Source organism: Ambystoma mexicanum, chromosome 5p (genome assembly GCF_040938575.1).
Source record: "Ambystoma mexicanum isolate Mex_15411 chromosome 5p, UKY_AmexF1_1, whole genome shotgun sequence".
NCBI classification, from domain to species: domain Eukaryota; kingdom Metazoa; phylum Chordata; class Amphibia; order Caudata; family Ambystomatidae; genus Ambystoma; species Ambystoma mexicanum.
The window spans coordinates 205,521,069-205,544,367 of NC_090930.1; the positions used below are offsets into that span (position 1 = coordinate 205,521,069).

Consider the following 23,299-nt stretch of genomic DNA (forward strand, 5'->3'; position numbering starts at 1 on the left):
CGCCTCGAAGGTGAGTTCCATAAAGGTCCAATCCACCTTGTCAAAAGCTTTGGTCGCGTCTAGAGCCATAAGCACCATTCCCTGTGAGTCTCAGGCAGCCAGGTCCACCAGGTCCAAGGCCCTGCGGATGTCGGCTGTGGCTCGGTTCTTCAGGAAGCCGCTCTGGTCAGGTTGGATTATGCCTGGTAGAACATGAGATAGGCGTGTTGCTAGGATTTTGGAATAGATATTGGCATCGATATTAAGTAGGGCTATAGGCCTGTATGAGGCCGGGTCTCTTGGGTCACCTCCTGGTTTAGGTAAGAGGACTGTGATTGACTCCTGCATGGAGGGGGTTATGACGCCTGTGTCTCTGAAGGAATTGAATAATTGCACCAGCGGGGTGAGCAGTTGGGCCTGAAGATTCTGTATAACCTGGTTGAGTAGCCATCTGGGCCCGGAGCGCAGGACTTGAGGGAGTTGATAGCCTCGTCTACCTCTTCGCTGGAGATTGTGGCATCTAAGATGTCTTGGGCGGAGCTTGGCAGTTGGGGAAGTGCCGCTGATTTCAGGTATTCCTTCTGTTCGTCAGGGTCACGTGGTGGAGCGGACATTACTTGCGTTAGGTGATCTGCCTGCTGCTAGGCGTTTTGTCCTGCTCAGCATACTGTGTTCTGCCTTGTGGGTCCCGCAGTCCAATGATCGTGTTGGTCTGTTTCGCTTTAGCAAGCTTGGCAACCAGAAGCTTGTTTGCTTTGTTGTTTTTAGCATAATAGAATTGTCTGGCTTTTGCCAGTTGATGTGCCGTGTGCTCGGCGTAATGGGCTTCGATCATCTTCTGCGCCGTACGGATAGCACGTTGTGTTCTAGGGGACCATCCCTTTTCATTTTGGATCTTCTCCGCTTCCCGGAGGTCTTCCTCGAGGGCCAGACGGGTTTGTCTCCTGGTCCTCTGAAAGGCTGAGCCTTGGGCTATCAGTTCTCCGCGTATGACCGCTTTCATGGCGTCCCAGGTGATAGCGGGGGAGGTGTCCGCTGTAGGATTTTCTTTGAAGAAATTCCTAATTGTAGTTGCAATTGTGTCCCTGAGCGGCATCTCGTTGAGCATTGGATCATAAAGTGTCCATCTGCGTTGCCCTGGGTGAGGAGCCTCATGTACTTGGAGCTCCAATGTCACCGGGCCGTGGTCAGATAGGATTCGGGGGCCTATGGTCATGTCATTGGTAAATGAGAGAATTTCAGGAGAGAACAGGAGAAGGTCTATTCTGGAATGGGTTCTGTGAACATACGAGTAGAAAGAGAAGTTGTTTCCCGAGGGGTGGAGTACCCTCCATGAATCAACCACCTCCATGGTTCTGAACAGCTGCAAAAGAGCTAATGCCGTGGTGAAGTCTCCGAACGAGGGCGGATGGGATTTATCTTTCGTGGGATCCGTGACACCATTGAAGTCACCGCCAATGATGATTCGGCCTTCCATAAAGGGGGAGTGGGATGTGCCCAGAGCTTCGTAGAAAGCAGCTTGACCCATATTCGGGGCGTATACTCACACGAAGGTATGTAGTTGACCCAGCAACGCCGCAAATCGGCCATCTGGACAGAGTTTAGTATCCAATACCTGGGGGTCCAGCCCCTTCTTGAATAAAATTGCTGTACCTCCTTTTTTCGTGTTCCCCGATGTACAAAACTGCTTCGGAAAAAACTGGGAGCGAATGCGCCCAAAATAAGCTGGCAATAGATGTGTTTCCTGTATCATGGCTACCGCAGCGTTTTCGTTTTGAAGCTTTTGCAAAATGGATTTGCGCTTGGCCGGGGAGTTCAAACCGTTATCATTCAGAGAGATGAACCTCAGAGTGGAGTGATCGGGAACATGAGGTGGTGGTGTCGCTACGTTCGGAGGGGGGGTGTGAGGTGAAGATGAGTCAGCTGGCATCTCGTTGATTTTGCACCTGCATCTTTACTTGCCATTGAAATTTTCGTTCCGGCCTCCAACGGGAGGACGGAGGTTTAACTAAGAGGACCACCAGTTTTGTTGGGATGGCGCCTCCTGCGGCCAACATGGCCCAGTAACTGAGTAGTCAACATGGCTAAATTTGTGGGTTGAGTATTCCAAGGACGTAGGTGAATAGTACCTCGGAATTGGGCATGGGCCGTGGGGTAGGGCCCGCTGCAATAGTTTTTAGCGTTTCGTTTTAGAGGTCGAGAGTGGTGAGTCCGCCTACAGGTGGGCCACCGACCGGATTGGGAGTGTTCAAAGGGAGGGAGTTTGTTTGGGCCGAGTAGGAGATAGGCCCGTAGTTTTTGGGGCCAGGGGCCCGGCCGCGGTTGCTTGAGGTTTCGATTGTTCAGGAGGTCGGCCGCCTTCCCGCATTCAGCTATCTCTTCCTTCTGAATCGCGGGACTTTTGACCAAGAGTTCTGTTGCGTTTTGGGAGGCATCGGGGGTCTGGGGGGCGGTCTGTTGGGAAGTCTGTGTCGGTGCTGTGTTCGGTAGCCAGGGGGGATTGGGACTCTTGTGAGGTTGGATTCATGGTTTTCTCGGCATCCTCCAGGTGGGCGATTCTCCTCTGGGTGCCCTTGTATACGAACTGTAGAGCTGTGGGGAAAAGCCATCTATATCGGATTTGCTGGTCCTGTAGGAAGACCGCCAAGGGTCGGAGCTCGTCTCTTCTGGAGGTTGAGGGCCGATAGATCTTGATAGATTTGAAGAGGCGTGCCCTGAAAGGGTATTTCATCCCGAGTGCGAATAATTGCGGAGATTGCTTCTTTCGTGGTGAAAAAGTGCACATCTGGCGGGGCGTCTGACTCCACACCTCGTCTGGGGCGCATCCTGTGTGCGATCCAGGAGAATCTGTGATTTTTCTAGGTCCGGGAGAAGAGCTTGAAAGAAGTCACCCACATATTCTGCCAATTTCTTATCTCGGACCGATGCCGGAACCCCTCGAATGCGTAGGTTATTGCGTCGGGGCCCTATTCTCCAAATCTTCTTGCTTAAATTCAAGAATCTCTGCTTTATCTTGGAGAAGTCTGATTGCGCGTTGGACCTCCACCAGGGTGGACGCTTGGTCTTGGGTCCGGTCCTCGATCTCCCCCAGTCTCTCTTCGACCTCCTCTACTCTTCGGTCGGTGTTTTCCAGCTTAGTAGAGAACTAAATTCGGAGTTGATGTCCGCCATAAATGCCCGAATGTCATTCTTAGTTGCCAGGACTCCCTTGTCCTCCAGAGGTTCCTGACGGGGGAGGGGGAGCCTGAGAGTCTTGCTTTTTAGGACATTAGCCTTGTAGCTATATCGGGGTTCTTGCCAGATTTCAATTGCTTAGCCATCGTGTTTTCGGGAGAGGGTCGTATGCCCTCTGAAAGGTCAGAGCAGCAGTAATGCAGTTTCTCGGGACTATCAGGTAGAGTGGGCGGTCAGGCGTAGCTGTAGGGCTGGAGACCCTTATTAAAGGGGTTCATTGTTTTTCGGGCCGTAGGTTAAGGTAAACGGGTCTCGAGGTGTGGGCCGGGGCACCCCAGGAAAAAATTTGGGGAACGCCGGGTGGAGGGGTTGTCGTCGATCCCAATCTGCCGCTGAGAAGGGGTAGCCAGGGGCCCCTGCCAGCGCCAAGGAAGATGTAAGGAGGCCCCTTGACGAGGAGGTGGGGGACTCTCGCTGTTCGCTGGAGAAAGGCGCCAGGCGGCCCAGGCTCCAGAGCCGGAGGATTACTGGGTTTGGGCAGCCTGGCTGGGCTTTCCCCACCACTTGTAGGGAGGCGGGAGGCGGGGGAGGGGATCCACCAAGGGGATCAGGGCAAGATGGCAGATTCTAAAACCCCCACTCCCCTCCAGCTGCTCTCAGGACTCGGGGACCAGAGTGCCCCCGCGGCGGCCTCGCTCTCGTGATGAAGGTCCACGTCGATCCGTCGGGGCGCCTCCTCCCCATGTTGATGCCAGGCTGGTACCCGGGTAGCTCGTATGGTGCCTGCTGCTGATGGAGGCCAGAGATGGAGGGCCAGCTGGATTTCGACCGCAGATGGGGTGCAGCCAGAGCGGGCAGGCGGGGGTGAGAGCAGATAAAGTCCACGCTTCACTACGAAGACGCCGGTGTGCCTGGCCAAGAGCACCCGGCCGCCCAGCAGCGGCCCCGGAGAGGGGATCGGCCACCAGGGGCCGATGGCGGGGGCCGAGATCTAGAGTGCCCCTCTGAGGGCCAGCCGGCAGCAGCCCCCACCCCACCCCAGCGCCACCCGCGAGGCCGGGCCTCCAGGCTCCGCTCGCCCGCTCGGGATGGCAGACTTCACCGCTTCCTCCCGGGACCCCACGGGTTGACTCAGCCGGCGCTCCTCCCGCCTCAATGGAGCGGCCGGGCAGCAGCCATGGCGCGCACTTCGGCGATTCCGATGGGCTTCAGGGCAGGCAGGGGGAGGTCGGGGTCCCCTGGTTTCTGATGTCCGTGGCTGAGGGTCCCTGCTTTACGGTCTCACCCAGCGCTGTGGTGGCGTATCCTGGGTCCGTCCGCCATCTTGATTTCATTTCGGCGGCAGCCTCGTATCTTTTCTCGGTCCCGCTCCGGGTTTGATCAGGAGTTGGAGGATCATTTTCTGTCTGTCCGGGGCTGAAGCGCTCCGCAAGCTGTGGCAGGCATTTTTATGTCACGAAACTTGCTAAAATAAAGGGTTTATTAGGTACGGCAGCAGGCTTCCCACGGAGGCCATCAGAGGAGCGACCACATCCTTGGTGCTCCAGGCCACGCCCCACTGTGATAATATTTTGTCTGATGCTAGGTCATCCCAGAGGTCTTGAAGCTATGTTTTGTTCTGCTTTTGTTAAGTAGGCTGTAACATATCGTGCAACAGCAGTTGAATTGTCTGCAATGTACTGCACATCTATGTTTGCATTCCATAAGAGGGCAATGATTGCGTTGTAATCATTGATATATTTTGATTCTTCCCTTCTTTTTATGTAATGCCTGTTTTTTAGGTGATTTACCTTTAACACTATGTCGAACTGAAGACATGAAGTTGTTTACTTCACCTGTTTCTGTAACTGGTCTAGGGAAACCAAAGCGGCGTATGGTGTAGTATTTACCTTTTTGTTTTTGTATTTGCAGTGACAATATTTGCCACATTTGTGTCTTTGAAATTGTAAAATCTGCCCATGCAGCTCACTGTGTCTGTTGTGAAGGGATTTCACATGTGACATATTTTTGGATAAACTGCAAAACAGTGCTATCGCTGTTGTGCCCAAATTCCGGTGCACCTTTGACCCATAACAGCATGTGAATATGTGGTGCTCCTCTCACTTGATATTCTTTTCTCCAAAAGAAGTGCTGCACTTCTCCAAGGGGAGGAACAGTTTTATTGCAAATAAAGTGTAGCATGGCAATGAAACGATGATGGAAATATCTTGAGACACTAACTGGATCTAGAGAGCAAAGTTCTCCAGGTGTTAATATATCTGTTTTTGTTGCCGTTTGCTATGCGTAGGAACTCATGTAAATCTTCCCATGCATATTCTGCAGAATTTAGCGTAACAAACCAAGTTGGTGGGCCAAGGTTTCTGATCATGCAACGCACGTCTCCTTGCCGTCTGAACCCGTATTCCCTTGTACCACGCATGTTTGCAAACAAATTTGTTATACTTGATTGTAAAACCTCATCTTTTTCCTGTACTTTTTGTAATAACTGCTTAGCTGACATATTTTGAAAGTGGGGTCCCGATTTAAGAATGAGTGCAACTCCATAACATAGTGTTGCTAATTCACTTTCATAGATTAGGTCGAATATGTATTCCACATTTTGTCTAAATCTGGGATCTTGCGAATACATACGTAATGAGCGGTATTCTGATGCCCCAATCTGAGTGGGTCTATCATCGTATCTTCCACCTTTGCCAGTCGGAAATAGCAGTGGAAAAGCATGTGCTTCTATACTTTATTTCCCATATACTCATTGGTGACCCTTTGGTTTGTTGCATTTGGTAAGTTTCTAGTGCATCATCTATGCTTTCATTGGAATGCAATGGATGAATTGTGTAATGGTCCAAAAGAGTGGATACTGTAGCTGGATGAAGTTCGAATTGTCCAGTTTCTGATGGCTCTTGAATTATTTCAGTTGTTTCCCTTAAACTTTCATCAATATTTCTTTCCTTGTAGTACTCATTATTGTATTTGTTTTATTTGTAACACGCACCATCAGGCCCAGAGGCATCAGGGCGCAACTTGAGCAAAGGTTACATAATGAGCATTTATATATCTACATACATTAGGCACAAGGTGAGTGTACATGCACCAGGCGCAACTTAAACAAAATTACATAGTGATCATATATAGATACATATTTTAGGCACAGGTGAGTGTAACTGCATAATAGACAAGTATAACACTATACATAATTTACAAAGCAGATATGTTACAGGAGGCATAGGGGGAAAAGTGTATAGCAGGCGAGATGGGTCAGTGCAAGTAGGGCAGTGATGAACGAAGTTTCAACACTGATTGAAGAGCCAGGATTTCGTTTTGAATGCGTTAAGAATCCTCGGATCTAATGGTGATCGGGAGGGCATTCCAAAGCTTAGAGGCAAGGACGGGGAAGCTTGTGCCCCCAGCTTTTTGAAGTTTGAACCTCGGGATCGATACACAGTGGGTCTGGGCGGTTCTTTGAGGTCGGGTAGGTGTGTGGCGGGATAGCCGGCTGCAAAGGTACAGGGGGGCCTTGTTGGCCAGGCATTTGTGGGTGAGGGCTAGAGATTTCAATGCAATTCTCTGACGGGTAGCCAATGTAGATTGGTTATAGTTTCGGAGATATGGAGGTTTCGGGGGATGTTTAACCTCTTAAGTGCCATTGAGGTTCCCCCCCAGTGCCAATGGGTTTTTTTTAAAATCGCGGTATTCACCGCCCAAACCCGCCAACATTTCCCCCCTCAACCCCTTAAGGGCCACCGACGAGCCGGCTCGTCGGTGGCAACCTGGAGCGGTTTTTACCGACGAGCCGGCTCGTCGCTGGCATTTAAAGGGTTAAGGCAGCTCTGATAGCATTGTTTTGGGTAGTTTGTTCATGTTCTCTTGGCTGGTTCCTAGTAGAGGGCGCTACCATAGTCAATTTTGGACATAATGAGGGTTCTGGCCAGTGTGACACTATTCGGGGTAGTCGGAAATGGCCTGCAGGCTGCAATAAGTTTGCAGATATATGCAGAGGCTGATCTGACAGCATTTGTTTGTCGAGTTAAGGATAATGTGGCGTCAAGGTAAAAGCCTAAGGTTTTAGTGTCTTTTGAAACTTGGATGGTGTTGCCATCAATAATGAACGATTGGTAGGACGGCTCAAGTTTTCTGATGATTGTCTTTTAGATATTGCAATGCTTGTCTAACTTTGTATAAGTCCACTAATTGTTGCCAAATTTGTTTGTCTTTTGTTGGTACTCCATTTACCAACACTATTAAAGAATGCTCTATTGAACGTTCCACTCCTAGAGTGTGTACATTTTCCGTTAGATCTAATGGCAGATAAACTACTTTGCCACAAATGCCATTCACCAATTCAGAGGAAGGTAATTTTGCTGTTTTTGGATGGAGGCGTATAGTTGCTTGAAATGGGTGAACTGTTTGAATTATTATTCTCTCATACAAATTGAGCTATTGCAGGATTTTTGGTAATGGAAACAATTCCAAATCATTTGTAATAGCATGTGAAGGAGTGTGGTTGTTTAATTTTGCAGTACAGTAACTGCAACATATTAGGCGTTCAGTTAGTTCATATTTGTTTTCAACTAAAAGGTACAAAGCTAATTCAAACCATTTAGAATCTTCATCGTCTTATATTTTGTATGTCCACATTTTTTGAGTTCCTTTTGTAAAACGTTCTGCGGCAACACACGCATGGTTTGGTACTTCAGCCGATGACCTTTTAAATTGTACTATTTCTTTTGTGTATGTGTGAAGGTTGCTATGTGCAGAATTGTTGCTACTATGTTCTAAAACTGTTGCATTTTGTAAGTGGCTCTCACTTCCAAAATACTTTTTCTGAATACGGTCAATTTCTTCTTGGTGTACCATGCAGAAGAGTGGTATTTAAATTGCCTAATTCTGAAGCTGGACTTTTTGCATAGTATATTTTATACACAAAATTTCTTACATTGGAGTGATGTGTTGATAAGTATTTTGATATCATGGAAGGTACTTTTGTAAATAGGCCCAGAAATGTAGGCTAATGAATGCCCTTTTAGTCCTGTGTCTTTCCGCATTGGACAAATATCCATATTTTGCAGCACTTTCATTTTACTTTTATCTTTAACTTTTACATATTGATTGAGGAACTGACGTTAAAGATTTGAAAGCTTTGTTTGGAATGGCACACATTGATGTGCACGGCCATTTGTATTCTGGACGGTGTGGCTCTGCTGAATCGAGAGGTAATTCTGAGTTTTCAGGGGATAGTTTTGTAAGCAGCGTTTCTTGTTCCATAATGGTAGTATTGATTTTCTCATGCCTTCGTCCACTGCTATGGATGGCAATTGTTTGTTTGATATTGCTTGTATGCTTCTTCATTAAAGTATGGCTCTGTGGTTGTTGTGACTCCATTCACCACCACAAACATGTAAGAAATTTATTTTTTGTTCACATTCCTTTTATTGCTGAGTTTCTTTTGTAGTTTGGTACTTAGTTTTGTTAGTGCGTTCATCCTATTTAATGCTAATATGAACAACTTCCTTTTGAGAAGGATTGCACTGTCCACGAGAGCTTGTAGTATTAACTTTCTAGGGTAGGTTTTAAGGGGTGAGGATGATTTTGGTCCTCTTCTTAGTAGATTCTGAAGGACTCTGTGATGAAACATTTTTGCTAAAATACTTTTTTTACTATGGGTTCTTCTTACACTGTCAGGATTATTAGGGACATTGTTAGCTGTACTGGTAGGCGTTTTTTTTGACATTTTTGTGTTTTATGACACTTTTTGATGGAGGATGTACAGTTTCGGTAGTTGACTGCCTTCATTTTGTTACCCAACTGCATTAGCTGGTTTGTACCAACATTCTGTACAAACTGTACAACAGGTAGATGCTTCTATTGGGCACCTTTATTTTTATTTCCTCTACTTCTGCGTTCCTTTCTACAGAGTTGCTTTTTGGTAGGCATTCTTTGGTGTCTGTTGTCAAAAAAATGTATACTTTGGTCTGTTGTCCAATATATGTGTGCATGAGTCTGATGGGGAAGCTCTTTGTCATGGTGTGAACGTGCATTGAACTCCTGCAATGATTTGGTAAGGCTACTTTACTGTTTGTATACTACTACAATGTGCTTCAGATGAGAGTGCAAAGAGGCCTACTTGTGACGAGAACCATTATTAATAACCAAAATGGCAAAAACTTGCTACAGCAATTTCTTTTCACAATCTAACCTTCTAAGGATTACGTATGTTATTTGAGTACCAAACACACATGGATTTGTCAGCCATTCTGCCTGTTATTCTTTGTTCAATAAATGGATATTTGTAGGTAGAATGGTTTACAAATCAATGCTTGCTTTGGTGCCCAAAAAAAACAAAACACACGCAGCCTCTTTCAGGAGTAGTTACAATATAAAGGTTGTACTGTACTTACTTTTTTTGTGCAAGATGAGCAGGTTTCTTCGGATATGTCGTCTGCACTGTAGATGCTGTTGATTCTCAGGAGAGTAGTCTTCACTGCGATTCAAAAAAAGAAACTCAATTACTTCGTGTGTTTGCAGCAGTGATGATACTGCACACGTTAATTGTGCTTCTTTCGTCAGAGCATTCAACTTTGATATTTCAACCCAGTGGACGTGTACATTTCACTTCACTCTGTGCAGTCTTTTAATGCTACTTGCAATATGGTACTTGAAAGTCCTTCAAAATAGCTAAAACTTTTAAGGGTATGGAAATGCCTTGTTGTTTACAAAGTGTACTATGCATAGGAGAGAGTTTTGTAAGCGATGGGGCATAGTACTAGATGGGGAAACATTTTCTACTTGTAAATTAAAAGCACGATGGCGAAAAATCGGGAGACCCTCAGAAGGAAATGTCACCACCGTAATTGGGAGCGCTTTCTATTATTACGATCACATTGCAAGTAGCATTACTGTAGGCCGTACAGAGTACACCACTCCCAACATTTTCACATACAAAATTGAGTTCTGCCCTAAATAGGCATGCTTGCAACGTATGTACAGGTTATGCGGACGACAGTAAGCAGTCGTGCGATTTTTGAATGACAAATCGAACATCTTGCACTTTAAAGGGGGAGTGTTATGTATTCCCTATGGAGATTTAGCGGCATCATTTTATCTAAATTAAATCATATGGGTTCCACATGTTCTCTGATTAAAATATACATACCTGTTCTGTATACTCATGCATGTAGAAATTCGTAATATTTGCACAGTAGCTTGTGAAGTAGGTGCTTTGCAATGATATGCGACTTCCATTAGATTCAGGGGTGGAGACATATGTAAATGAGAATGAGCGCAGCTAGGGATTGGTCCATAAAGTTCAGTAGGTGTGTTCTGACCGACGTACTTTAGTAAGACCGTCTTCTCCCTCACAGGAGACCACACAGCCATCGTTTTCCATGCTCGAAAACAGATTATCTAGATTTTGGGAGACTCATGGATGCATTGGTTGAAGGTGCATGCAGAAAGCTGCAGTATCTACAAATCTCGGTTTTCCTCATGTGGAAGTGCACTGGCATGGCGTGCATGGCATGAGATGGCTGGACTTGGTACCTCTGTGTTACTTACTGACGGAGCGTCCTCCAGATACACTGATCATTCATTGCGGAGGAAACCGTTTAGGCCATGTATCTGGAACTTCTTTGCAATTTGCAATGAAGGAAGGACTCGTGAAGCTCATGGACATGTTTCCAAATTGTCAAATACTTTTTTCCTGTATTGCCCAAAGACAAATATGGCTGCGTTCTTCTGCGTTTGGTCCACAAATGGAGAAAGCAAGACGCAATGTGAATAAGGCTGTGTGTGCATTTTTAAGAGGTTTTGGCATGTCCTCTTTCCACAATGATTTTGTTTCGCAGCACTTTCATTTTCCGCAGAGAGGGAGTCCACCTCACATATGCTGGCAATCAGATTTTTCTTCGCAATGTACAAAATGCATTGCAACCTCTTTTGCAATCCCACTAACCTATCTGACATTCCATTTTCACCAATACAGTTTTTGACCCACACAACACACCACCGAAAGGCTCTTTTCAGAGCCGCCCCTTACTCCCAGCGTACACTTCATTGTGTTTGCTCCACTTGCGCTCTCCCTTTTTTCCCCCCCCTACAACTGTCCGCAAACTTTTTCAGAACTCTGCGGGCGTCTACGACCGTTACTTCATAGTTCTATTGTTATACTGAGATAGGCGGCTCTGAAAAGAGCCTTTTCTGTAATTTTTGTTGTTTTTCACTTTTACTGCTTAACAGCACACGGCACACTAGGAGAAGAGTTCAAAGGAGGGTAAGGAAGGGACACCAGCCACGGGGATAAGAAAGGGCAAATGAACAGCGAAAGATTTAGGCTGAGCTTTATTTAGGTAAGGAGCAGAGCTTCTGGTGCTCTGACTGCAGCCTCAAAAGCACTTTGAAAACTCTCCCCTCTGCAGAGTACTGCGTCACAATACGTGCAAACTGTCACCTTTCAAAGGTAAGGGTCAACAGCATTGCAAATGGCTTGTGAGGCAGCTGGAGGGAGGCGCTCCCCACAGGAGTCTCTTGTGGTGGGAGGATAAGACACAGAGGATGCTGTGGAGGAACTCAATCGACTACGCTCTTCACATGGCACCACCTTGCGAATGTCCACAGTGTGGAACGAAGTGAGGTGTCGCTTCATGGTTGTCATACCAAAACTGTATGCACCAAATCTCCCACCACTCAGCACCACCTCGCACTGGTTACGCTTCACCAGGTTTGCACATGCTTTTGGTACGTTACCATAAACTGAAAACAACCGCCACACCCATAACTCCCGCCGAGTGCTCCTAGTACGGAGTTCCTCCACTTCATTCTCTTTCTCCTCTTCTTCCTCGCTCTCTACATCCTCACCCATATTTCGAGGGCATTGGGTCCTCCGACGTATTCCATATCTTTGACAGTAATCACCACAGCTGTGCTGTTTCGTAAAAAGTTTCTGCGTCCTATGTCGATGCGCCGTCCCCGAGGACCTCCTACGACGGTCGACGTCACCCGATGTGATAAGTAGGACGCACGACGCCCGTAGCCTCAGTTCCGTTTTTTCCGCGAACGTGTTCGCTTTGTGAATCTCGGTACGCCTCGACTCTTTGGAGTTTGTTGTAATCTTCTCGGTTCTTTGAACCTGTTCGGTTTTGTGAAAAAGCCTGTTCGTGACGATGTCTACCTCATCTTCAACCCCGGGTCCTGGCTTCAAAAAATGCGGGGTCTGTGGGTCCAAGATGTCGGTAACTGACTCGCACGACGCCTGCCTATGGTGCCTCGGGGAAGCCCAAGACACGGACGACTGTCGACTGCCAGTCGCTCATAGCCAAGGCCTTGCGGGAGCGCAAGAAGTTGTCGGTAGGTAGGGTGTCTAAGCCCCAGAAGTCGAGGTCTGCGGGGCTTTCGACGGATGAATCGAGAGGCGACTCTCCGCGTCATCGTCGGAGGTCCTGTGGGTCTCCTTCCAGGAGTCTGTCTCGTCACTCCTCTGCCTCTTCGAGGCAGTCCCGGAAGCGCCGGCATCGGTCGCCTTCCCCGTCCTCTTCCGAGGACTCCGCCCGTCGGCGGGTCGCTTATCCCACTATGCAAGCGACACCGGCGGAATGGGCTTCCTTCGGGAAGAAGATGTTAGCGATTCCCGAATTGCAGGGCACCGGTCCGTCCGCGCCTCCGAGAAAGGGTCGGTCGTGATCGGTCGAGAGACACCGCTCGCACGCCTTCGGGCTCGGGTGGTTGGCACGGTTTGCGGGAGAGGTCCCGCTCCGACAAGGGTAACCGTTCTCGCCATGCCCGTTCCAGGTCCCAGTCCTCGATGCCCTCGGGACCGCGTGATCCTGTGCAGTCTTTGAGGAAGATGTCGACGCCGGTGGCGCCGAGGTCATCGACGGCCTCTCTCGAGGCTCCGTCTCAGAAGGGGTTGTCGACGCTGTCGGTGCCTAGGTCGTTGAAGGACACGCTCGGAGCTCTTGCATCGAGGCCTTTGTCGACGCCGTCGATGCTGCGGCTGACGCCGATTCGTTCGACGCCTTTCGAGGCGGTGGTTTCGGAGGGTCCCCGTGGCACGGGGGAAGCCCCTAGAAAGGCTCTGGCTAAGGTCAGGCATAGCTTTGGTCCCCAAGTGCCTTCCCCTCACCGTCTGGAGCACATTTCAGAGGTTGATGAGGGCTCTGATGAGGGCTTGGTTCCGGATACGGTGCCAGATGAGCTTCTCTCGGGCCATGGCCAATTTGAAGACCTGAGGCAGTCACTGCATGATGCCAGTGTACTGGACACCTCTCCGGAGGTGGAGTTTTGTAGGCCTCAGCCTGGCACTCATGCCGATTCTTCGTACCGGTGCCTTATGTCTCGGGTCACCGAGTACTTGGGATGGTCAGCTCCCCCAGGGGAGTTTGTTCAGGATGGTCTTAAGGACATCCTCTATCTTGGTTCCCCCACTGACCCGGTACTGCCGTTTCATATGGCTCTGCCGAGAAGGGTGGCGGCGGCTTGGACTGCTCCGGAGAGTCTCCCGGCAGTGGGCAAGTCTTTGTTGTGAAAATACCGTCCAGCCAGTAGCGACCCCTGCTACTTGTCCAGGCACCCAACTCCGGAGAGTTTGGTGGTGCAGGCGGCTACGGCCCCGGCAAAGCAGGCGTCGTATCCTACCATCCCTCCGGATAGGGACGACAAAAGTTTTGATGGCTGGGCGAAGAAAGTGTTTTATTCAGGGGGTATGGCACTTCAGGCGGCCAACTCTGTATGTGCCTTGTCTCGTTTCACACACACTCTGTGGAACTGTGTTGCATTAGCGGCTGAACATGTTCCCGAAGGGGACGAGCAGGATGGTTTCCTTGCTATGGTCCAGGATGGCAAGGATGCCATGTGTGAGGCCGTTCAGTCGGGTTTGGACATGGCAGATTGTGTCAGCCGGTCCATGGCGGCGAGCACCGTAATACGCAGGTTTGCGTGGTTGCGGAAGTCAGGGTTCGCTCCTGATGTACAGTCCCGGCTCCTCAACATGCCCTTTGACGGTGAACATCTTTTTGGCAGCAAGGCTGACGAGAGCATTGAGAGGTTGCAGACCTCCAAAGCTGCAGCAAAGTCGTTTGGTGCTGCAGTTCGACAACCTCTGCCTTTTCGTCCTAGGGGACAACAATGGAGGGGAGGTTCCTTTCGTTATTACTCATCCTTCAGTAAAGCGAGAGGAGCTGTCAGTCAAAGAGGCCACCGTAGGAGTACCAGAGGTGGAAAAGAGGGTACTCGAGGTGCCAAAGCCGCTCGGGCAGTTGCCTCTTTGCCCTCAGGCAACGCCGCAGCCGCTACCGCTCAGTCATGAGGCCATGTCCCATGGTTCGCTGGTTGGGGGAAGGCTGGCGGAGCATCTTGTAGAGTGGCGTGCCATTACTTCAGATGTGTGGGTTCTGGAGATCATAACCCAGGGCTACTGTCTTCCCTTTCGGCAAGGCCTCACGACAATCCACCTGGGAACCTCTCTTTGAAGAGTCCGGATCCGCTCCTTGCGCAGGAAATTCAAGCCCTGCTGGAGAAAGGCGCCATAGAACTGGTGCCTGTAGCGGAGAGGAACAAGGGATGGTATTCCCCTTATTTTTTGATTTAGAAGAAAGACTGGGGATTGAGACCCATCATGGACTTGTGCGGTTTGAACAAACTCCTACGGAAGGACAAGTTCAAGATGGTCACTCTCTCTCAAGTCCTCCAGGCCCTTCAACTTCAGGACTGGTTGGTGTCTCTCGACCTCAAGGACGCTTACTTCCATGTGCCGATCCATCCCAAGCACAAGAAGTACCTGAGGTTCGTGGTTGGTGACTCGCACTTTCAGTTTCGGGTCCTGCCGTTCGGATTGACCTCCGCCCCGAGGGTTTTCACCAAGCTCATGGTGGTGGTGGCAGCGCATCTCAGGAAAGGGGGGATTCATGTCTACCCCTACCTGGACGATTGGTTGATCAGGGGGAGCTCTCCCGACCAAGTCCTGGATCATCTGTCCGTCACCTGCCACTCCCTTCACAAGCTGGGCTTCTCCCTCAATTTAAAGAAGTCCCATTTGATGCCAACACAGCTGCTCCAGTACATCGGAGCAGTGCTAGACACATCCCTGGGGCTGTGTTTTCCTCCCCAGGTGAGGGCTCCTCACATTCAGCAGATGGTGCACAAGTTTCAACTTGCCCAGACGCTCCCGGTGTTCAAGTTCTTGAGGTTGCTCGGCTTCATGGCATCCTTCATTCTTCTGGTGCCAGAGGCTCGTCTGCGGATGAGATCTTTTCAGTGGGAACTCAAGACACAGTGGTCGCAATCTTCCGGCAGGATGTCGAACCCTGTTCAGGTGCCGCCCTTGGTTGCCCAGGACCTTCTGTGGTGGGCCGTCAAAGGTAATCTGATGAAGGGGGCTCTGTTTTGGCTTCCCTGGCCGGAGGTGACGATCGTGACGGACGCATCCCTCACGGGATGGGGAGCTCATGCCAACGAGTTGACAATCAGCCGTGTTGGTCTCCGTCGGAGTCCAGACTCCACATCAATCTGTTGGAGCTGAGGGCCGTCAGGCTAGCCCTGAAGGCTTTTCTGCCGACTGTGCGAGGAAAGTGTCCTGATCCTGACGGACAACACGGTGGCCATGCACTACCTCAACAAAAAGGGGGGTGGGGGGTAGGGTCACTTCCTCTGTGTAGGGAGGCGATGCAGCTCGAGTTTCGATCTCGGCTGTTCATCTGGCCGGAGACAACGAGACGGCGGACGCTCTGAGCAAGCAGAGCACGATCTCTGAGTGGGAGCTGGCTCAGGAGATTCTCCTGGAGATCTTCGTCCTTTGGGGGACCCCTCAAGTGGATCTGTTCGCCTCCAGTGTCAACCGGAAGTGGGAAAGGTTCTGCTCGCGGGAATTTCCTCCAAAAGGAGTCTTAGGAGACGCGTTTGTGGTGGAGTGGTCATTCCCTCTGCTGTACGCGTTTCCTCCAGTCCCCGTCATCCCGCAAGTACTGCGGAGGTTACGGAGGTTTGGTTCCCGGATGATTCTCATTGCTCCGGTGTGGGCCCGGAGGACGTGGTACCTGGACCTTCTCGACTTGTCCATCTGCCCTCCACGTCGTCTTCCCTACCGAGACGATCCGCTCTCACGGGAGGGCAGGGTCAGGTTCTCCATCCAGAGGTCAGATCCCTCAACCTTCATGCTTGGCTTCTGAAAGGTTGAGGTATAAGGATTGGGACCTGCCTGAAGACGTGTTGGAGGTGTTGCTCTCGGCCAGACTGCCGGCAACAAAATCTCTGTACCGTTGCCGTTGGCCGTAAATTCTGCGACTGGTGCAGAGTTAAGAATGTGGATCCTTTTGAATGTGACATTCCCATGGTTCTGTCTTTTTTGCTTTCTTTGGCCCACAGGGGCTTGCAAGTGGGTACCATTAAAGGTTACCTGGCGGCGCTGTCCATATTTAAGCGCTCGTCTGAAGAATGTTCCTATTTTAAGATTCCTTTAATTTCTCAGTTTTTGAAAGGGCTCACTAATGTGTTCCCTCCATCACCTTTTCTGGTGCCCGGTTGGGATTTGAAACTTGTTCTTAAGTTTCTTATGGGTGCTCCGTTTGAGCCTTTGCATTCTTGCCCTTTGAGACTGTTAACTTTTAAAACTGTGTTTTTGGTTGCGGTTACTTCCGCTCGCAGAGTGAGTGAGTTACAGGCACTTTCAGTTAAGCCAACCTTCACTGTGTTTCATAAGGAAAGGGTTGTCCTTCGAGTTTGTCCTTCCTTTCTTCCGAAGGTGGTTTCGGAATTTCATTTGGGCGAGAAGGTTGTTCTTCTGGCATTCTATCCTCCTCCGCATCCTGGTAAGGAAGAGGAGAGGCTCCATAGGCTTGATCCTAGGAGAGCGTTGAGCTTTTATATTTCATGCATGTCCCGGGTCAGAGTGGACAATCGACTCTTCATTGGTTATGCTGGAAAGCGTTTGGGACAAGCTGTGACAAAACGGACTTTGTCTCGTTGGATTATTTTGGCTATCTCCGAGTGTTACCGCTTGGTGGGTAAGGACCCACCGGCTGGCTTGCGGGCCCATTCTACCAGGGGTATGGCTGCATCTACTGCCCTACAGAAGGGTGTTCCTATTCGTACCATCTGTGATGCAGCCACCTGGGCTTCTGTACTTTCTTTTGTACGTCACTACTCCCTCGATTCCATCCGAGGACAGGATCTGGCCTTTGGCAAGGCAGTCCTTTATTCCGCAATTTGATTGGACATGCTAAATTTGTGTTCTAAATTCTTTTCCCACCTCCTTGCTTTGGGAGTCTGTCAAAGATATGGAATACGTCGGAGGACCCAATGCCCCTCGAAGAACAAGTTATTCTCTTACCTGGTAACCTTCTTTCGATGGGATGGTCCGACGACGTATTCCATATCGCTCCCTCCCTACTTCCCCCGCTGCAGTTATGCGATTGCAGCTTACGTTTCCGCAAGGCCTTGTGTGTCTGACTGGCAGAAGGTGGCACACGTTCTGGGGGAAAAAACTACAACTGAGGCTACGGGCGTCGTGCGTCCTACTTATCACATCGGGTGACGTCGGCCGTCGGAGGAGGTCCTCGGGGACGGCTCATCGACGTAGGACGCAGATGCTGCAAAACTTTCCGAAGCAGCACAGCTGTGGTGATTACTGTCAAAGATATGGAATACGTCGTCGGACCATCCCATTGAAAGAATGTTACCAGGTAAGAGTAACTTGTTAATCTCTCTGCAGGCCCTTGGGAAGGTGGTGGCGGGTTTGGGGGTGGTGCAGAGGCTAATGATCCAACAGCAGCCATGGAAGCCATTGCGATTACTTTCCTTTTGGTCACTACAGCAGTAAAGGCAGTACACCTCAATCTGCTATAGCTAGAAGGACAATGAAGATGCGCTCGGGAGTGTGACCGTTTGTAGGGGTCGAGGGGTGTGCCTCGTGACCGTCTTCATCCCTACACAGCGGTACAAAAACTTTAGACAGCAAGTCCTGAGGTCACCTATTGTCTGGGATATGTGAAATTACATTTTTACACTCTACAATACTTTGCCTTGTGTCTACAAGTTCTTTTGAACTGTTGCGAAAGCACACCAACCGTGCAAAAGAGTCCCCACGCTCAGCGTGGGTGCGGTCACATGATGATGTCCTCAACACATCTGCGCCATTAATGAAAGTCCCCTGGACAGCAAATGCAAAGAATTAAACGTGCGCATGCGCGCAGTGTCCTGCGGACAGTGTTCAGGTTCTTAAAGTAATTCAAAGTTCGACACAAGTGAGACGGACAGTTACGGACAGGCGCAATGTTCGCTATACTTAAGTTTGTACTGCGCATGTGCACACATGCTATGTTCACTGTACGGACAGTTCCAGTGTCCTTAGGACAACTCCATTTTGTTTGCCTACGAACTTTCCGCCTACCGCACCTGTTTTGGCTGCGCACGATGCGGACAGCTATACTGTCCTTCTAACACTCCCATTTTGCGCATTTACACCCATTCCGGACATTTGGTGTGTTCTATGAACATGTACCATCTCGCTTCCAAGCGGTTCGGCGAGGTATAATGTCCTTTGGACACCCCTTTCTGTTTATGTACGCACAATTTCAACAGATGGTGCAGTCAAACATAAATTCCATCTTACTTGACATTAGTAAGGGTAGGTGTACTGCCTTTACAGCACCCACATTCCATTCCTTGCGGATAGGCGCGCTGTTCATGAACATTTTACGTCTTTTAGAATTTAAACACAAACTCTTTCTCTACAACTACTGTACCAAAAGATTTGAAACGCACATACACACACATCATTCTAAAGAAATACCGTGGGAAGCGGACACTGAAACAAATATGGGGGAATTAGGATTCAACACGTGCTGGTTATGAGGAGAAGATTTGTGAGGGGAAGAAGGGATTGATATTTCGTGAAAACGTCTATTTTCCTCATGAAGGTTTGGGGCTGGGTCACTAGGGAATGGAGAAGCAGGGCAGGTGCAGGTGGGGCAATGGTAACAAACTTTTCCTCTCACACAGTCCTCCACAAACTCCCGTAAACTTTTAAAATTCTCGTTCAATATGTCCATTTTCTGCTTTATCCTTTTTATCCTGTCTTCTGTCTCATTTGTTGCCCTTTCCTCTTTTTTTTTTCCTGGTCTGTTGAAAAAAAAATACATAAGTTAAATGCCTATAAAATACTGGTCACTATTTTCCATATGCAGAGCAATGTGTACCATTATTGTTGCTGTCTTCAGACGTTTCCCCATGCGGGAAAAACTCATCCAGCCACTCCAAAGTACTAGCCATTTCCGAGTCAAAACAGAAAGAAAATATTACTTCTGCACCATATACCAAACAAAAACCCCACACCCATATAAAAAAAAACTGACCTACACTCACTCTTTTGCTGTAATCTTCCTTTGTCCTACTGCGTCCGTCCACTGTCGTTCCAGGCTGCCGAGTTTCTGTGAAGTGATTACGCTGGAGGCATACTTTTTCATTTTTATGGCACCATCCTCTTCATTCTACATGGTTATTAAATGTATCGTTTTCTTTTCCCAGCTTCAGGTTTCCATATTTACTTATTACTACTTATAATATCTTTGTCCTTCTGTGTTGCACACTTTTTGTGTAAGACAATAGTACATTTTCAGCTACCCCCACCCCTTTGGGTAATGTTGATCCTGTCCGCCCCCGTCTGCAAACAGGTGCTCAGTCTGTCCCTTTCCAATATCAATAGCGAGGGGGTTCGGGATCATAGGTACAGTGGACGTCACACTAGGGATAGTATTACTGGCACGCCCTGTGTCGACACCCATTTTCGAGTTTCGAATAACAAACTGTAATACTCCTCAGCTTCCACTAGATGTCGGCCTATGCACAGCATGTGAATCTAAGCAGATACAAGCATCAGAAATACGATTACGGTGAGTAATGTATCCCATATATATATATATATATATATATTTTTTTTTTTTGCCTTAATGATAATGGAAGGTATGCAGAGTCTTCCACATGGGAAGACTCTGGGACCAGATGGTCTCCCTTCAGAATTTGTAAAGTCCTAGGGATATACTGGGGAACTGACTGCTAAAGGTTTTCCAGCATGCCTACGCCCATCAATGCAGGAAGCGCTGATTGTCCAAATTTCAAAACCGTGCAAGGATCCGTGTGAGATGGGACTGTACCGATCGCTATCCATCATGAATACGGATGTGAAGATCCTAAGCACTTTAATAGCTGCACGGTTGAAATGGGTTGCGACGAATTTAGTAATCCGTATCAGACGGACTTTATGCCCAGCAGTAACACGTTGCATAACTTGAGAGATTTGCATCATGTCCTAGCATAAGCTCTGTGCATGACCCAACGGTGCGCTGTTTTTTTGGATGCTGAAAAAGCCTTTGTCGGGGGTATGGAGGGGGAGGGGGGGTTCCTGGCCAAGGTTTAGATTCGGCCCCTCTGTGGTGCGCTGGATTAAATTGCTGTATAACTCTGTCACAGCCACAGTGAAAACAGGAAATATTGTTTCACGGACCTGCAAATTGGGAAAAGGAACTAGATAGGGTTGCACATTGTCCCATATCCTATTTGCACTAGTCTTGGAACCATTGGCATGCATACTCTGAAGACTTATGATAGATACAGGGATAACAATGCATGGGGGTCACACATGTGATCTTTCTATATGCAAATTACATGCTCCTGTATTTCAGACCCTGGAAGGAATGTACCATTATTACTAGAGGTGCTTGATAATTTCGGTCGCGTGTATGGGATTTATATTAATACACATAAATCCTTCTTTTTTCCTTTTGCATCCTTAGCACAACACTCCACCTCTGAATTGCCCAATCTGTCGTTACCAAGGAACTGGCTACATTTACATACCATGGCATTAAAATAAGAAGGGAATTTCACGATACACACTCTGACAATACTCCGAAGCTATTGAAGGCATAAAAAGGCTGGCTGTATCTTGGAATAGATGTCCGCTTTCGTTCATGTGTAGGATAGCGCTCACCAAAATGATGGTCCTTCCCAAACTTTTGTACTACTTTACTAATGTGCCTTATGACGTACCAACAGGCACCTTCTGTAAATTGGAGAGTATGATTAGAGATGTTAAGGCTGAAAGATCGCCGATGGGTAGAACTGATAGCAGTGCAGAAACCGTACCACCTGGGGGAGTGAGTGGCAGACTACAGATCCCGAAATTGGAATCCTATTTTCTAGCGACCCTCGCTCAGGTACAGTTTGTAAGTTGCTAGCTAGTTCAGTCAGACCATACAATGTTAGAAATTCTATGGCTTTCTTCTAGGGACAATCGATACCCTTATTTTATAAAAATGGATAGGAAGGTGTGGAACCGTGCTGGCCAATGGGTGGGCTGTGTGAACCCTTACTCGCCCACCCCGCCCTCCCATAACCCTCTGCATATGCATGCTGACTGCAGGGGAGAGGTGGACAGGAAATACCTTAATTAGTATGAATTATTAGTCTTGGCAACTTGGGTCGATCTGTTTGTGGATGGACACCTGCAACCATTCCCCAATTCATGTGCAGAGTTAGGATCAAATGGGGGACAATTGACAAGGCTCTAACGTATGTATGCTGAAGTGGCGACAACGAACAGAACTCGATGGACTGTATTACTGGATGGTCTACTAATATTTTTTTAGTTATTGGTTATTTATACCCCTCTGACGAGAGAGGCCCCCGTGAACCTGCAATGCCAACTTCTGACATTGTGGTTAAAATGATATGAAACTGAATAGTTGGGAAAATTTGAATCTATACCAAAGTGGTCCCACATCTCTTCTTGTTCATAAAGTCACGTGTCCTAGGGTTGTTGGCTGGGGAAACTTGGGTGAACTGGGAGGGATGTTGGGAACATAGGATGTTTCTGTATGGAGGGTTTGGGAGATGCAATGTGATGAAGTTATTTAAAAAAAGAAAATAGCACAGGGTAACACTGCTTCCTGTAGAACCAGTCTAATCGATTTGTCTCACAAGGCCACCAAAGTCGAAACTAAGTTCTTGTTTAGATGCCCTTAATTCTCAAAAGGGGAATGTGTTAGTATAGAAATGCTGGTGCTCATCCCATATCTCATCTTGGCCCAAGAATCGCCATGCTTGATCATGGCAAAAGCTGTGTTTTTCCTACTTTTTGAGCGGTGCTCTTGATGACAAACCTATGGTGAACAAAGTATCTGGTTCTATGTTTTATACAAGTAAATTACTCTATGGTAATTTACTTCAACAGAATTACTTTTTTTTTTTTTTTTATTTTTTAAATGGTGGGGGCCTCATGCCTCCACACCTCCACACCCTACCCCTAATTCCCCCTAACCCGAAAAACAAATATAGATTTCTGTTGCTGTAAATTACCATGTAGTAATTTATTTTGACCAAACAATGGCACACTTTTTTGACTAATGTAAAGCCTTTCCTTTGGCAATACTCCTATGCAGCAAGTCGTGCAAATAATTGTTTTCCTTTTTACCATTGTCACAGATTGCTGTCATGCTTCTCTCGAGCGGAGCCAATCCCGATGCAACAGATGGCTTGCATTCAACGCCACTACACCGAGCAGCCGCTAAGGGCAATCTTAAGATGATCCAAATCCTACTCCAGCACCGTGCATCGACGAATATACAGGACAATGAGGGAAATACGCCTCTGTAAGTAACTGGTACTGAGAGCATCTATAACATTTACATCCCTAGTTTGGTTCTGTTCTTAGAATGAACAAGGCAGTATGACAAGAGGATGGTGGGTTCTCGGAGCGATACTGGCCAATGCTCCCCAAGACTAGTATTATTCACAGCTGGAAGCACATGTACAACACGATAAAGATATATCAGACAGTAGAGAGGAGTGCTGCCAAGACAAGTGGGCAGAACTTGAAATTCAATCAAGAGATGCAAGGACTTCAATCTGTATAGTTGGGAAGAAATATTAGATGTGAGGTATTGAATAATTTTATATATTTTAATGTGTTGCGCCAATCTCATTCTCCCATCTATATAATCCCACCCCCATGCTTCAGGGCCAAAGAGCCAACAGTCAGTCAGTCAAAAATCAACATTTATGTTAATAAAAAAAAAAAAAAGGTAGCAACTTAAAGCAAATCAGTCTCCAGCTTTACCCTGGCAATCACTACAATATACATGTATTCAAAACAATGTTCAATCCG

At 47.9% G+C, this 23,299-nt stretch overlaps 1 protein-coding gene across 1 annotated transcript in view; it reads left to right on the forward strand.

Moving 5' to 3' along the window:
- The window catches only part of PSMD10 (proteasome 26S subunit, non-ATPase 10), a 103,075-nt gene that overhangs the window by 73,989 nt on the left and 5,787 nt on the right, over positions 1-23,299 (forward strand). The window contains exon 4 of the mRNA XM_069612631.1: positions 22,618-22,784. Coding sequence (XP_069468732.1) covers positions 22,618-22,784 — 167 coding nt within the window. The remainder of the gene's footprint in view (positions 1-22,617; positions 22,785-23,299) is intronic.